The sequence below is a fragment of the Poromitra crassiceps genome (assembly GCF_964638095.1).
Source record: "Poromitra crassiceps genome assembly, chromosome: 12".
NCBI classification, from domain to species: domain Eukaryota; kingdom Metazoa; phylum Chordata; class Actinopteri; order Beryciformes; family Melamphaidae; genus Poromitra; species Poromitra crassiceps.
Window position 1 is genome coordinate 26199073 of NC_139632.1, and position 15052 is coordinate 26214124.

At 42.1% G+C, this 15052-nt stretch overlaps 1 protein-coding gene across 3 annotated transcripts in view; it reads left to right on the forward strand.

Moving 5' to 3' along the window:
- Positions 1 to 11892: 11892 nt before the first annotated feature.
- The window catches only part of LOC310786828 (pre-B-cell leukemia transcription factor 1), a gene marked incomplete at its 5' end in the record, with an annotated part of 57653 nt that continues 54493 nt past the window's right edge, over positions 11893 to 15052 (forward strand). For 2 of the 3 annotated variants that reach the window (XM_083648139.1, XM_083648140.1), the window contains 2 exons: positions 11893 to 12077; positions 13291 to 13364. In XM_083648139.1, the coding sequence (XP_083504265.1) occupies positions 11893 to 12077; positions 13291 to 13364 (259 nt within the window). Of the gene's footprint in view, positions 12078 to 13290; positions 13410 to 15052 lie in introns of all 3 variants that reach the window. The other variant, XM_083648138.1, reaches the window with a different exon arrangement.

The window sequence follows — 15052 nt, forward strand, 5'->3', positions numbered from 1 at the left end:
TTCAATTCACTTGTGATGTTTAAGTCAGTCATGAGCAGTAAAACTCCAGTTTTTATACATCAACAGATAATCTTTAGTAATACTGTGCATGACCATTACACAAGAGGATCCAGCAATGGGCAGCTTGTATTACCGTCTCCGAAAAACAATGCTTTAAGGAGATCTTTTATTTTTAGATCATTGACACTTTGGAATAACCTGCCTCTAAACCTGTGTTGCATTTACAGTAAATTAACATTTAAAAAGAATCTTAAAGTTTATTTAACACTGTAAAGTATCTGTATTTGTTTTTGTTTTCTGTTTCTTTTTTTTTCGATGTAATTTTTAGCTATCTAATTTGTTCATTATGTATTTTGTGTTGAGTACTGACATTTAATAATTTTACATTTGCAATTGTACTAATTTGTTTGTATGTTTGGACCCCAGGAAGACTAGCTGGTTGCTATGGCACCAGCTAATGGGGATCCTTAATAAAATAAAAATAAAAAGGTGGCTGTTTCAGTGTGTTTCCATCCTCATGTCATCCAGAGAGGTGGCTGTTTCAGTGTGTTTCCATCCTCATGTCATCCAGAGAGGTGGCTGTTTCAACGTGTTTTCATCCTCATGTCATCCAGAGAGGTGGCTGTTTCAACGTGTTTTCATCCTCATGTCATCCAGAGAGGTGGCTGTTTCAACGTGTTTTCATCCTCATCTCATCCAGAGAGGTGGCTGTTTCAGTGTGTTTCCATCCTCATGTCATCCAGAGAGGTGGCTGTTTCAGTGTGTTTCCATCCTCATGACATCCAGAGAGGTGGCTGTTTCAGTGTGTTTCCATCCTCATGTCATCCAGAGAGGTGGCTGTTTCAGTGTGTTTCCATCCTCATGTCATCCAGGGAGGTGGCTGTTTCAGTGTGTTTTCATCCTCTGTATTGGCCGGCTCTGATGGGAAAAGTCACCTTAATTGCAAAGGCTTCAATACTTGACCTCACCATCAGTTCATTAACCTGGCAATAAAAGAAGCCCTCATTCTGCCAGAACTGCACCCGGTCTGCCCATTTGAAAACCATCTCACTTCCTCAACCCCATTTCCCCCCCAGAGTAAACCGCCTTTGCTCGCCGTCCACTTTATCAATTGCCTTCATAATTTTAAAAGCCTTTTTTATGTTGTTGTTTTTCTCTCATATAGTAAATGGAGCCATAATTTAATATTTTAATGCATGTTAATGTGTTGTTTAACCTTCTCGCAACAATCAGGCGTCTCTAAAAGGTTAACCTTGAACGTGAGCCAGTGCAGACAGCAGCACAATAACGCGTCAATCTTTGAAAAACATCTCTGTCTAATGGATTAGTGGTTGATTGCACAGGCCCATCTCGAGGTAGATGCCGTATATATTGGATAGGCATTAAAACCAGCATTTCTCAATTTTCTCGCTGCCGGCCCTCAGGGTCAATGGATCGCTAGGGCGACAAAACGCTGAGTCAACGCTTGCCTCTTAATTTATCTTGGGGTTTGATTATAGCTTCATTTAAGTCTCCACCAGCACCGAAATTAAATAGGTTAGATTTTTTTTAGACTAGGCATTTTGGTCGAGGGATTTTTTTTGCCTATTATAAACTAGATTTATGCATCAGTATTAACATAAATACCAGGGTATTCCTTGATGCTTAGAATATAGAATATAACAGTATTGTGAAAACATGCCAAGCCTGCACTTCTTTGGGAGGACATGGGAAAGCTGGGAATAAACAATATCGTAATAGATGTGACAGGTAGCTTTAAAAGGAGATGTCTATTGAAATGAGTGAGAGAGAGGGCATGCAGCCAGTGGTGTGTGAAGGGTAACTACACTGTCACTAACCTTTCTGTGCTGCACTGACATTGTGTCTATCATGTTAGGGATTGGTCAGGGGGAAAAGCAGTGATCAGGGCCATTGTGAGCCTAAAGCAGCGTGAGTGTTCTGCTCATGTGGATGCATGTTGTCGTTCAGAGCAGTGTTGTTGTTGTAGTCGAGCGATTCGGTCCTGGACTCATTTTCAGAACTTGTGACTTGAGCACTGATGACTCGGACTTGGACTCGAGCATTCATGCATTTGGACTCGGAAGTTAGAGACGGGGACTCAGACTTTTTAAATGATAAAATCTGTTTTTAATCAATAGGCCCTATATTTGGCCTAAGATATTGATAGCTATATTAATACTGTGACATTTTTCAATTTCGTGCAAGGTCCGGCAGGTGTGTTCCACCTACATGTGGACTCATGCTGATGTTCAGTAACTCCAGACTTGGACTTGGACTCAGACTCGAACACTGTGGACTCAAGACTCAACTCGGACTTGAGATATAGTGACTTGACTACAACACTGGCTCAGAGCTATTAGCATAAAACTTTAAGCCCAATTTATGGTTTGTCGCGCGACACTTTTGAAACTGCCTCTCAACAGATATCAGATCAGTTCTTCTGATCTGATATCTGTCGAGAGACGGTTTCAAAAGTGTCGCGTGACGAACCATAAATTGGGCTTCAGACTCCTACAAGCCAAGGTAGTCTCGATTCCCTGATTTACAACTTAGTTAAATGTTTGCAAATACCAATTGAACTGTTTTAGACCAGTGAGTGTATACCTCAACAGAACCAGTACCCAAGTTGTAACCGTGTTAGCCAAAGAATCAGAGCTAATTCTTCAGTAGCTCTCTGGTGTCACACGACTACTTCATCTGTAGATCTGCTGGTTGTGTCCTAAGTTTACTCACTTTCTCCAGCCATGCGCTCATCCGTCTTGATCGGCGCTGTGTAACCGGAGGCTGGAGCCCTGAAGAGGTGCATGTGAGATGCCTGTGATACACTACTGTGACAGTGGCTGAGCAATGGGCCTGTCTTGTTCTCCGGGCCCCTGCTGAAGCACAGTTCCCCTTTGTTCTGTGATGTATCGATCCATTCAGACCTCCTCCTGAATGTACTCCACTGGTGCTCACTCTCTTCAAACCAGCCGGTGCCATGGATCTTCCTCTAATACTCATTCACACGCAGCAGCTAAAAAAAGAGCCCCTGCAAAACCCACTGTCTGTCCTCAACTGGAGTACTTCCATATAATGACTTCATGGTCAATTATTGTCAGATAACTTCTATGTTCTATAGTCGTTTCTGTGTTATGATGCAGCCTTCGTTCTTATTGCTGTGTAGTGTGTATCATGTCTTTTTTTTCCTTTTATATCAAGATTTTCGGATTTCCGCGTGTTTTCTCCTCAATTGTACTTGGCCAATTACCTCTGCTGTCCTGGTCGTTGCTCCACCCCCCTCTGCCGACCTGGGGAGAGTTGTAGACTAGCACATGCTAGGGATGCACCGATATATCGGCCGTATCGGTATCGTCCGATATCGGCCTTGTTGACTGCAATCGACAATCGGAAAAAAAATAAAAAATGCTGTTCACCAATTGCAGTGGCCGATATTTATCAGTTTTATCAGTTGGGTCACATAATTTGTTTGTTTCATAATTACATTACAGTATGATTGAATTTGTGCTCATTCAACGATACTGTGATGAAGGGCTCAAAAGACTTTAAAACAGGCCAGTTATTTGTTTATAATGAAGATTTCTTTGTTTCCCTCTCAAAAAAGGCATAACAAAACATATCGGTATCGACTATCAGCCAAATTGTTATTTTAAACATCGGTATCGGCCCAGAATTTTGCAATTGGTGTATCCCTACTTCCTCCGGTACATGTGCAGTCGCCAGTCGCTTCTTTTCACCTGACACAGAGTAGTTTCACCAGCAGGACATAGCGCGTGGGAGGATCAGGCTACCCCCCCCCCCCCAGTTCCCCTCCCTCCCGAACAGGCACCCCTACCAACCAGAGGAGGCACTAGTGCAGCGACCAGGACTCATAATATCCCTTGCGACCCTCCTGTTGGTAGGCAGGGAATCTAACTACCCGGACACCCGGGTGTATCATATCTATCTTTTGACTGAAGAGGATTTTTATCAGTTCATGGTTAGAACAGATGAATGAATGACTCTACTGGCAGAACAATTGATGGTCTCAGTCTCTTCCATGTCTCCACAGGAATGCATCATGCTCTAATATGCCAGAGCCTCAGGGGATTGTTAGAAGCTAATCTTTGTGTTTCAGAGTCTTCATGTCTCACTATATATTCTGACATAAAAGGAGGCATCTAGTACAGCGTTTAGCATGTCATATTACCAGGTCACTCACAGGAGAAACAATGTGCCATCTCACTTGCAGCCATGTGGACTCATCTCTACTCACAGTCACATGACTTTTTAATTTCTCTAATAAAAAAAAGCTGTGGGAAATTAAAAGCACAGTTGCCTCCTTGCTTTCAACCTGTCCTTTCATCCAGTCCTTTATTCCATGAAGTGCAGTAACTTTATTTTCATCATTCACTGCTATACATACATCCTCTGTTGTAATGTATGTCTGGAAGGAGAGAGCGAGAGAGGACGCAGCTTCCATGCGTTGGCTTCTCAGTCCAAACGCATCAGAATCAAAGGAAGAGTTACGCGTCCCGATGTGTGTGCCCCCTTCCATTAGTGCTGCTGCCTCTAGAGGAGCCAAAAGACACACGGGAGGATTTATCTGCATAGCCTCATCACACGGTGTGACCCGGGGCCTGCAGCGGAAAGGTCTCTCTCAGGTGCCATGGAAACCAATCCATCTCTGGCTTCCTCCAGTCACGCTCTTGTGTTTTTCCTGTGTAGATATATGGCTGACTCTGTGTAGGCTTGTGGAGAGGCACAGAGAGATGAGAAGACTGATATGATGCTGAGTTTCAACTCAACTTAATCCTCAGAATCATAGAACTTTAAAAGCAATATTCCACTTATGGCTCATTTCCACCACATATAACAGCACAGCACGGCTCTACTCTTACTTGGCCTTACTTGTCTCGACCATACACATAAATAATATAGACGTAGCTATCCCATTACATTTCTTCTCCCTGGCGGAGTTCAAACGTTGGGCGTCACCATCTTGATTTTTCGTCAGCAGAGTGGGAGGGAATGGGTTGAGTCCTTCGGCACCTCACGTGAGATGGGAGTTTCCCAGAGCCGCAGCTCCGCCTGCTATTGGTGCATGATCGGCAAGCTGCGCGATCACTGGACAGGTGATCTGTCAATCACCTCCTTTTCTATCATCTATTTTACTCCAAACAGGCGAGTTATATAAAAAATGACCCCCCCCTACAGTTGTTATGAAAAGGTGGAATTAGATATATAGACCAAAACCGTGTTTTGCCCCCGACTGGAAAGATGTTTAATCCTGTTACAAAAGTCGGGCATTCGAGGAACTACAGCTTTTCAATTCACTTCTGCATCATCAGAGGGAAGGGGGCGGGCTTGCCCACTGGTCTCGACCTGATAGGCTGTCTGCTTCCACCGCAAGTTTACTCGCCTCCGCCCACAACTGGTCGTCATAGCGACCGCATATCTGCCCTCCGCCCTCCATTTGTATAACGAACACACAGACATTTTAACAAACTGTAGATGGAAAATGAATGGCGGATGAAATCCCTTAGTTGTATGTTGAATGCAGGAGAGGACGTGACTTTAGCTGGCGTGACTTTGGTGCTCAGTCAGTAGTCACTGCGACCATACCAGGAAGTAGGCTATTAATGTATAACGTTAAAATTAAATCCATACATGGAACTTTTAAACAGGTTATGAAATACCGGTGCCTCTATATGACCTACATGAGCAAATGAGACCATCGGCTAGGAGAATGGATATCAATTTGTTGTTATTTACATGCATGCGGGGGACGGGGGTTACGCTACGGGGAGAAGAGAAGCCACCAGCCCGGTTTTAATTCAGCAATATCACATGAGAGAGAGTGCTGTTGTACTGTATATCACATGAGAGAGAGTGCTGTTGTACTGTAAATCACATGAGAGAGAGTGCTGTTGTACTGTATAGCACATGAGAGAGAGTGCTGTTGTACTGTATATCACATGAGAGAGAGTGCTGTTGTACTGTATATCACATGAGAGAGTGCTGTTGTACTGTATAGCACATGAGAGAGAGTGCTGTTGTACTGTATAGCACATGAGAGAGAGTGCTGTTGTACTGTATATCACATGAGAGAGAGTGCTGTTGTACTGTATATCACATGAGAGAGTGCTGTTGTACTGTATAGCACATGAGAGAGAGTGCTGTTGTACTGTATAGCACATGAGAGAGAGTGCTGTTGTACTGTATAGCACATGAGAGAGAGTGCTGTTGTACTGTATAGCACATGAGAGAGAGTGCTGTTGTACTGTATATAGCACATGAGAGAGTGCTGTTGTACTGTATATCACATGAGAGAGAGTGCTGTTGTACTGTATATCACATGAGAGAGAGTGCTGTTGTACTGTATATCACATGAGAGAGAGTGCTGTTGTACTGTATATCACATGAGAGAGAGTGCTGTTGTACTGTATATCACATGAGAGAGAGTGCTGTTGTACTGTATATCACATGAGAGAGAGTGCTGTTGTACTGTATATCACATGAGAGAGAGTGTTGCTGTACTGTATAGCACATGAGAGAGAGTGCTGTTGTACTGTATATCACATGAGAGAGAGTGCTGTTGTACTGTATAGCACATGAGAGTGCTGTTGTACTGTATATCACATGAGAGAGAGTGCTGTTGTACTGTATATCACATGAGAGAGAGTGCTGTTGTACTGTATATCACATGAGAGAGAGTGCTGTTGTACTGTATAGCACATGAGAGTGCTGTTGTACTGTATATCACATGAGAGAGAGTGCTGTTGTACTGTATATCACGTGAGAGAGAGTGCTGTTGTACTGTATATCACATGAGAGAGAGTGCTGTTGTACTGTATATCACATGAGAGAGAGTGCTGTTGTACTGTATATCACATGAGAGAGAGTGCTGGTGTACTGTATATCACATGAGAGAGAGTGCTGTTGTACTGTATATCACATGAGAGAGAGTGCTGTTGTACTGTATAGCACATGAGAGAGAGTGCTGTTGTACTGTATATCACATGAGAGAGAGTGCTGTTGTACTGTATAGCACATGAGAGAGAGTGCTGTTGTACTGTATAGCACATGAGAGAGAGTGCTGTTGTACTGTATATCACATGAGAGAGAGTGCTGGTGTACTGTATAGCACATGAGAGAGAGTGCTGTTGTACTGTATATCACATGAGAGAGAGTGCTGTTGTACTGTATAGCACATGAGAGAGAGTGCTGTTGTACTGTATATCACATGAGAGAGAGTGCTGGTGTACTGTATATCACATGAGAGAGAGTGCTGTTGTACTGTATATCACATGAGAGAGAGTGCTGTTGTACTGTATATCACATGAGAGAGAGTGCTGTTGTACTGTATATCACACGAGAGAGAGTGCTGGTGTACTGTATAGCACATGAGAGAGAGTGCTGGTGTACTGTATATCACATGAGAGAGAGTGCTGTTGTACTGTATATCACATGAGAGAGAGTGCTGGTGTACTGTATAGCACATGAGAGAGAGTGCTGTTGTACTGTATATCACATGAGAGAGAGTGCTGGTGTACTGTATAGCACATGAGAGAGAGTGCTGTTGTACTGTATATCACATGAGAGAGAGTGCTGGTGTACTGTATATCACATGAGAGAGAGTGCTGTTGTACTGTATATCACATGAGAGAGAGTGCTGGTGTACTGTATATCACATGAGAGAGAGTGCTGTTGTACTGTATATCAGCACGTCTGTGATTGTCACCACGAGGTCGCAGGCCGAGTGCCGAAAATAATCACAGCCGTGACGACAGCACGACCTCGAGTGTGATATTGCTTAATTAGAACTAAGTGGAATATTGCTTTGCTAGTGTGATATTTATTTTATACAACAGTTGTATAAACAAAGCTATTCACCAGTTAATGTTTTTTAAGTAATTTGTGACAGCAGATGATTTGTGTCTGTTATTTGTCTCCACCAACAAAAACAGTTCCCTCATGATTGCACCATGTGTTGCCAAGCAAGTTTCCCGACAAGCTAAGCTAGCTACTTTTAGGTTAGCACAGACGAGCTTCAGCTTACTTTCTTTCCAATCTTCCGCCTCGGCCGACCATTCATAATGAAATGTATCCGTATTGCTGTCGCTACTAGGTGCGAATGAAGTTAGAATTGTGTGTACAGGTGTACTGGGATTTAGCCTTTTTCACTTCCTACCCAATTCCAATTCACCCATTTTGTGTCTAAAAGGCAGGGAGTAACACAGGTGCAAGCAGAACATTAATGAGGGTTTCCAACTTCCAATCCATTTGGTGATCCAGTGCCTGGTGAATTGGGTGGGAAGTGAAAAAGGCTAATATCTGGTATTGTTTGGTTGAAGTGCTACCAGCTGGTTAGCTAGCCAGTTACAGCTAACGACAGATGACATTCTGGTGACCCACTTTTTATTGCTCCTCACAAGAAGCGGTCCAGGCAGAGCAGAAAACCCCTGTGTGAACGCAGCCTAATGAGGATTACATTACAACACCTGTGAAGCACAGTGATACATACCCAGTGATACGTCCCAGTGCTCTTAGAGCCTACTGTATATCAGCACTCATGGAATGCCTCTTGTCCAATCAAATTGCTAGATTGGAAGTAACTGTTGTACTGTATAACATGAGATTGGCTGCAGCTCGGACAAGTTTTTGTAGACTTTGAATGAGACCACAAAAATAGCCTGCGAAAACGTCAACATGTTTGTGAACAGATTCAACGGCAGATCCTGCTTTTATAACAACAAAGCAGTCCTGGGTTCACTGTCATTTGGCATTTCTGTTCTTGGTTTACAGTAAAGTTAGCAATAAAAATACTATTTGACGAAATAATGTTCTACAGTGTTGGACCCACAGTCAATTCCACTGTTGTTGAATCTGCTCATGAACGTGGTAAATGTCAGTTTTCAGGTTATATTTCTGGCCTCATTCAAATGAATGGGAAGTAAAAATGTGAATGTTACAAACCCGACTCACCTGCATCTGATCTTGCATTTGGAATATTGCTTTAAACCTCATATACAATATATAGATACAGTATGCATAAGATTATGATATGACCAACAAAATGCTCGATCTTCTGATGGGTTCTTTCAATCCCATCTCTGTCATATACGTAGTACAATATCTAATACTGTATGTGCCAAAGCCAGTCAATGATGCTGTTGTTTTATTAAACTATGAGTATCTTATGTTGCTGAATGAACAGGAATAATATGAGAATCAGTTCTCCAGGGGTTCTACAGTATAGCAGTGCAGAGGTGCGAGGGCCAATGCTGCTCTTCTGTCCTGCACCTGGGCGTTATATTTGACACCGCTGGTAGAAGCTGCCATAGTTACTTTTAATAACTGTGACGGTGTCACAGAATCATACTAGTCTGTGGATCATACTTTCACATGGGAAATTCATGTATCCAGCACCAAACTCCATAATATATCGCGTGATTCGCTTACATCTCCACTGCAAAACATTATGTACAGTTATTAGCATTTCCCACTTTATCACTAGTCAGCGGCTGATCATACATCAGTCTGCCTATGAGAGGATGAGGATCATTGCCAGTTGTATGATTTGTTTGCTTTGCCATGGAGACCGAAAGTATCAGCATATATTTAGATTTCTAAATGCCCTGCTAACGTAGCTTAGCAGATGTTACGGAGTCATATGGATGTTGGTGTAACAGAGGCCCCCTCAGGTATTCTCATTATTCTACTACTGAGCAGATGGCAAGGAAACTTACCACACTTACCATTATCCATCATACATATTCTGCTCCCAATTTACATAGCCAGAGCTTCACAGGAGCTCCTACAGGGAGAGTACCTAGCTCAAGGATTGCACTGCAGCTTCACCTGAGGCTCATGAAGACAGTCTGAGATGTCACTGTCACTACACCTCAAACTCAAATATGCTAATCGTTGTACAGAGGTATTCCGATGGGTGCATCCCAGTTATGTATTTTGAATTCCAGGGAATAAAACTCGGCAGCTTGATGATTTTTAAATAGTTTTAATGTAATTCAGCAAACATTGTATAATGAAATGGTCTTAATAAGATGGTAAAATATGTTTTTTTTAGCGCATTATGAGGATCTCACGGTTCCAAACGGATGCCTTTACATTTGCAGGCATTTCAAAAAATGCTGTAATAATAATCTGAAAAATATAGCTCTCAACTGCAAATGAGGCAACCCATGGTGTCTCTGAACATGTGTTGCATTGTTTGCATGTTTAACCTTTTGAATATGAATTGTCCTGCTATTTCAGTGAATTTCAGTATTCTGAGCAATGCATTGTTTCAGATGGCCTCCATTTCCCAGGTGTTTGTGTTTGTGAAATCTTTCAAGTTGAACTGAAATCATAGCAAGGGGAATTGAAACCATGTCCTGGACAGGACTTAACAGTTGTCAACATCTAATTTTAGTCCATCCACAATAGAGTGCAAACCTGATTTGAGACTTCTGCTCGCAATAAAACACTGTGGCCACTGTCAAGTATTTACACATGTCCATGATTATGTGTGTCACACATGTCTACATCTAGCTGGATGGTTTGCACAGCGCTGTTCATACTTTAGTTCCACACTGGAGAGCTTGTTGCCCCTCCTCCTCTCCTCCCTCTGAATGGCTCTCAGTGGCAGGGGGCAGCGGCAGTGAGGCTGCACTGGGCCTGAAGGGCACTTTTCAGCCTGGCCAGACACACTCAGGCCTTGCTGCTTGGCTGCGCAACATGGGTCACCGCCTTACATTAGGAGGACCCTGCCAAAGTCAGCCAAGCGAAGCCCTCCAACATACCTGAGAAAATAAACAATTTCCCCCAACCCCAGTGTAGTGCACAATAAGCACATTGTACAGATATCATGATTATATGGCACGTATAATATGGTGATATCATGCGGTATCAAAATGAAATGTTACCGTTATTATTGATATTGCAAAGGTGTTTTTCATTATGTGATTAGTCCCATCAGTAGATGGATTTTTTTCCCTGCCATTAATCTTAAAACGCATTACCTAACTAATAATTTTCACAAATGAAAGGGGGCGGTCAATTGTTTTGATTAGTGTACCTTGGATCAATCTATTTCTTGGCAATAGCATGGGAAATGAAATGGTCTCCTCTGGAGCAAATGGGGGATCTGGCTGAGGTCAGAGGGGGAGACTAAAGCAGACCTCTTGTGTCAGCCAGACAGCCACTATTATTTATTTGGAGTTCAGGCTCTATCCATCACTGTGTTGCCACTCCTTACTGTCTCCCTGCTTGTAAAGCCACATCTCCCAGCGTCTTCTCTGCATCCCACCTTTACAGTCCAATAATCGACGTTTCATGAGAGGCACCTCAAGGTGGGGCTAAATGGTCTTATATTCCCAATCATGTCGCGTAGGCGGAGTCTGACTCTCATGCTCTTTGCTATCCGCTGCCTGCCCAGCCTGTACTGTACATGACAAAAGCAAGAGGATGGAGTGAGTCTAATTAACCCACAGTTCTTATTTCTCAAAGCCACTTTTATTTGCTTCTTTTAATCACGACGTCTGGTTAGCAGAGAGAGGGGTTGGGGTTGGATCACTGCGCCACATTACAACAGAAACGTGTCCTAGTTCATATTTGTAGTATAAACCAGCCTATCTCTTTTTACGCACACCCTACTCCAGTGAAGGCAGCAGCCAGCAGTTCAGATCAGATTTCACATTCAGCTCCGACCAGCTGGGAGAGAGACAGCGAGAGCAAGAGGGCTCGTTTCTCCGCTTCCCCGCCGATACTCCGCGCTCCTCTGCCGGCTATCAGCGCCACGAAACCCTGCGAGGAACCGGGTGTGCGCAACATTAACGCCGCGCTGTCGGGATTCGTGTGTGTCTGTGTGCAGGATTTCTGCGAGGTTTGACACAGAGCATTTAGAGGGAAGAGATGGACGAGCAGCCGAGGTTGATGCACTCTCATACGGGGATAGGCATGGCAGGGCACCCCGGCCTGTCGCAGCATATGCAAGAAGGCAACGGAGGAACAGACGATGGAAGAAAGCAGGACATTGGAGACATTTTACAGCAAATTATGACCATCACAGATCAAAGTCTGGACGAAGCCCAAGCCAGGTAAGGTGGCACAGACAGACATGCGCTGATTAGCCTATGATAACGAGGTGGCAAATTAGATTAAGTGAATGTGAAAAAGGAAGAACAAATTCATAATAATAATTTAGTGATTTTTTTTTTTTTTTTGTTAAACTGTACGGTGTCCATGGAACTGAATACGCACACGCGCTTGTCATAGCCTTGTCCAAAACCAGCCAAAACCAGTGTAAAACAACATGGCATGTGTACAGCAGCACTTCAACTTAAATCACTAGTTTTGGTATTTGTTTAACTTGACAACCACGCTCCTCAAATAGAGAAACGACGTGACCACAAATCTGACGTCTAAAATAACCGATTTTATTAATTATTATTATGGTGTATTAGTGCTGCCAACAGCCTATTGATACTATTTTTGAAATACCTTTATTCAGTAAACGTGCATTTACAAGATAAAACAAATAAAGCTGATATTTTATTTACTAAGAAATGTAATTCTTGAGTAACAAGCCCTCTCTTAACTGACTCAAAGTCCTGCCTGGTGTGTTTACAACGTGGTGGGCAAATGCAATGCAACTTTCTTACTTTTGGTATAATTCAAGGTTTAATCCATCTTGTGTAGTTCTTTATTACATTTGTAAAATCTCCAAGTGACATTATGTTAAAACATGATTCACATTTCTTATTGATATGTATTATATATTTTTTTTTCTTGACAGTAGGCAGCCTACAGAGGTAAAAGCAAACAATAATCAACAACCTCAACCACAAAAAGCATTCTATATCTTAAATGTAGCCTATTCTTTTCTGATAGTCACTAAGACAATGAGCCTAAATATAATGACTTATCACTGAGATTTTAGTGCAGACTTGGGTGTATATTAACAGGTTAACCATTTTTCATAAACTGCTTTATATTGTTTTTATGTCAGTGATCCTGTCTTTACTGTGTTGTTGAAATGGCTATAGTAATAGGCTACTGTAAAATAATTTTACAGCAATTAAACTGTGTAACACATGTTCTATAAAGGTGTTATTCATCAGTATATTATTAGCTGTGCCTTGTAACCAAATAACACGCAATAGCATGTTATCTGAAATAAAAAATGAAATACAAAAAGATCATATAGGCTAGAGGCTTGTGTACATAATGTAGTGGTAGAACAGGCTAGATAACAGATACTTTTCTCTGACTTGCACTGAGGTTGCTTATAAAGCCACTTTTATGTTGCAGGAAACATGCTTTGAATTGTCACAGAATGAAGCCTGCTCTTTTCAATGTCTTGTGTGAAATCAAAGAAAAAACAGGTAAGTTCAAATTTTCACCCGAGTTCATTGCATTCATTCATTGCTGTGCCAAGATAACCTTGGGATGGGGGAATGTATCCACTGCACTGATAGCATAATGTTGTGTCTATATTGTCTAACAGTGAAGCCTATAAATCACCTAAGCGGCTAAAAATGCACAAATACTGAACACACATCATTTTTTTTGACCAATGAAACATTTAACTAAAAATCCCATTCAAGAGAAGCACAAGTAACGATTGTGTGTGGGCTATCTTATCATCAAAGGCTATTTTGCTGTTCAGACTTAAATTCACATGAGGAACTTGATGCTGAATATTCAGGCACAACACAATTTGCCATATAAATTGCACTGACATGTCAGACATGTGTTTCCCCCTTTGTAAATACTGCATGTTTTAGAGAATGCACAATAGGAACAGTGGACAATTACCTGTAAACAGTCCTTATCAGTTAGTGTCAACATATGAATAAGGTTTTGATGTCATTGTTGGATAATGGCAAACTTGCCACATGCATTGTGATGTCTCCCCTTGTGAGTTAACTGTCAAGTCTGGTGAATATGTCTCATTCTATTCTGTATTGTGTCTCTCTATTAAAGCAGTTGTGAGAGAGCATGTCACCAAAATAATTGCTAGGAGAGAAATAACATAACATGGGAGGCGTAAGTCATGTTTCCAAATCGTTTTCCCCGTGACATTTCTGAAATTGGCACAGATAGAATTCAGTGCACTTCAGATTGATAGCATGCATCTCATCTTGTATTTTCCCATCTTTAGACTGATGTGGTCTAGGACTCTTCAGAAGTTACAGTGGTGAGATATTGAATTGCCATAGTTGGCCAGTTTAATGTCAAAGGCAGCGCTTTCGGTGTTTCACAGCCATTAGTGCATGAAATAAAACGGATGGGTCGGAGGATACACGAGATATCATTTTCATTATCTCCAAAGTTGCACTTGCTCATACTTCACATTTGCGGCAGTGATAGCTGGAGTCGTTTCTATTCTTTCTTGTGTGTGATCTCAACCTTGCATGATGGTTTCATTGAGGGTTTTCATTGAGGTTTTTCATTGAAGTTCACCTCGCTGCACTGCCGGCCCCTCCAGCCCCGTAGTTTCTCTTGAGTCGGCCACTGCCTCAGGAGAGCAGGGGGCCTTTTGAAGCCTGCTGGCTCTCTCTTCTTTCTTGTTGTCTTGCTGGTTTTTGGAGGGGGAGTGACACAGTTATGCATAGTGTTTTACTCCCTGGCGCTTCTCGGAGTTCATCCAAAGTTCGGCTCTGCTGAGAGTACAAAGTAACTTGGACCTCTTCCTGGCTGCACACCCATTCTTTTCTCTTTCAGCTGGCAACCCATAAATACATGGAGCAGGTTATGGCGCTTTACAGAAGAGATACGGTGCTTGTCTTGCTTTGGTGGACTTTATGTGGCTTGTACACATCAGCTCTGAAGGCATGATAATAGTATCATTGTATGCTTTAATTCCATCCAGGTAACTTTGTTTCAACGCTTAGTTAGTTGGAAATCTTTTACTTTTACTACTATTTATAGCCTGCTGTTTCGGTAATCTTAGGTGTAATGTGGAAATTGATTATTTTTGTTTAATATCACTTGTGTAAAGTTGGCAATATAATCAAATCAAAACAAGTTAGTGTCAACAAAATTTAGTATTTTACATTTGGGAAAAGTC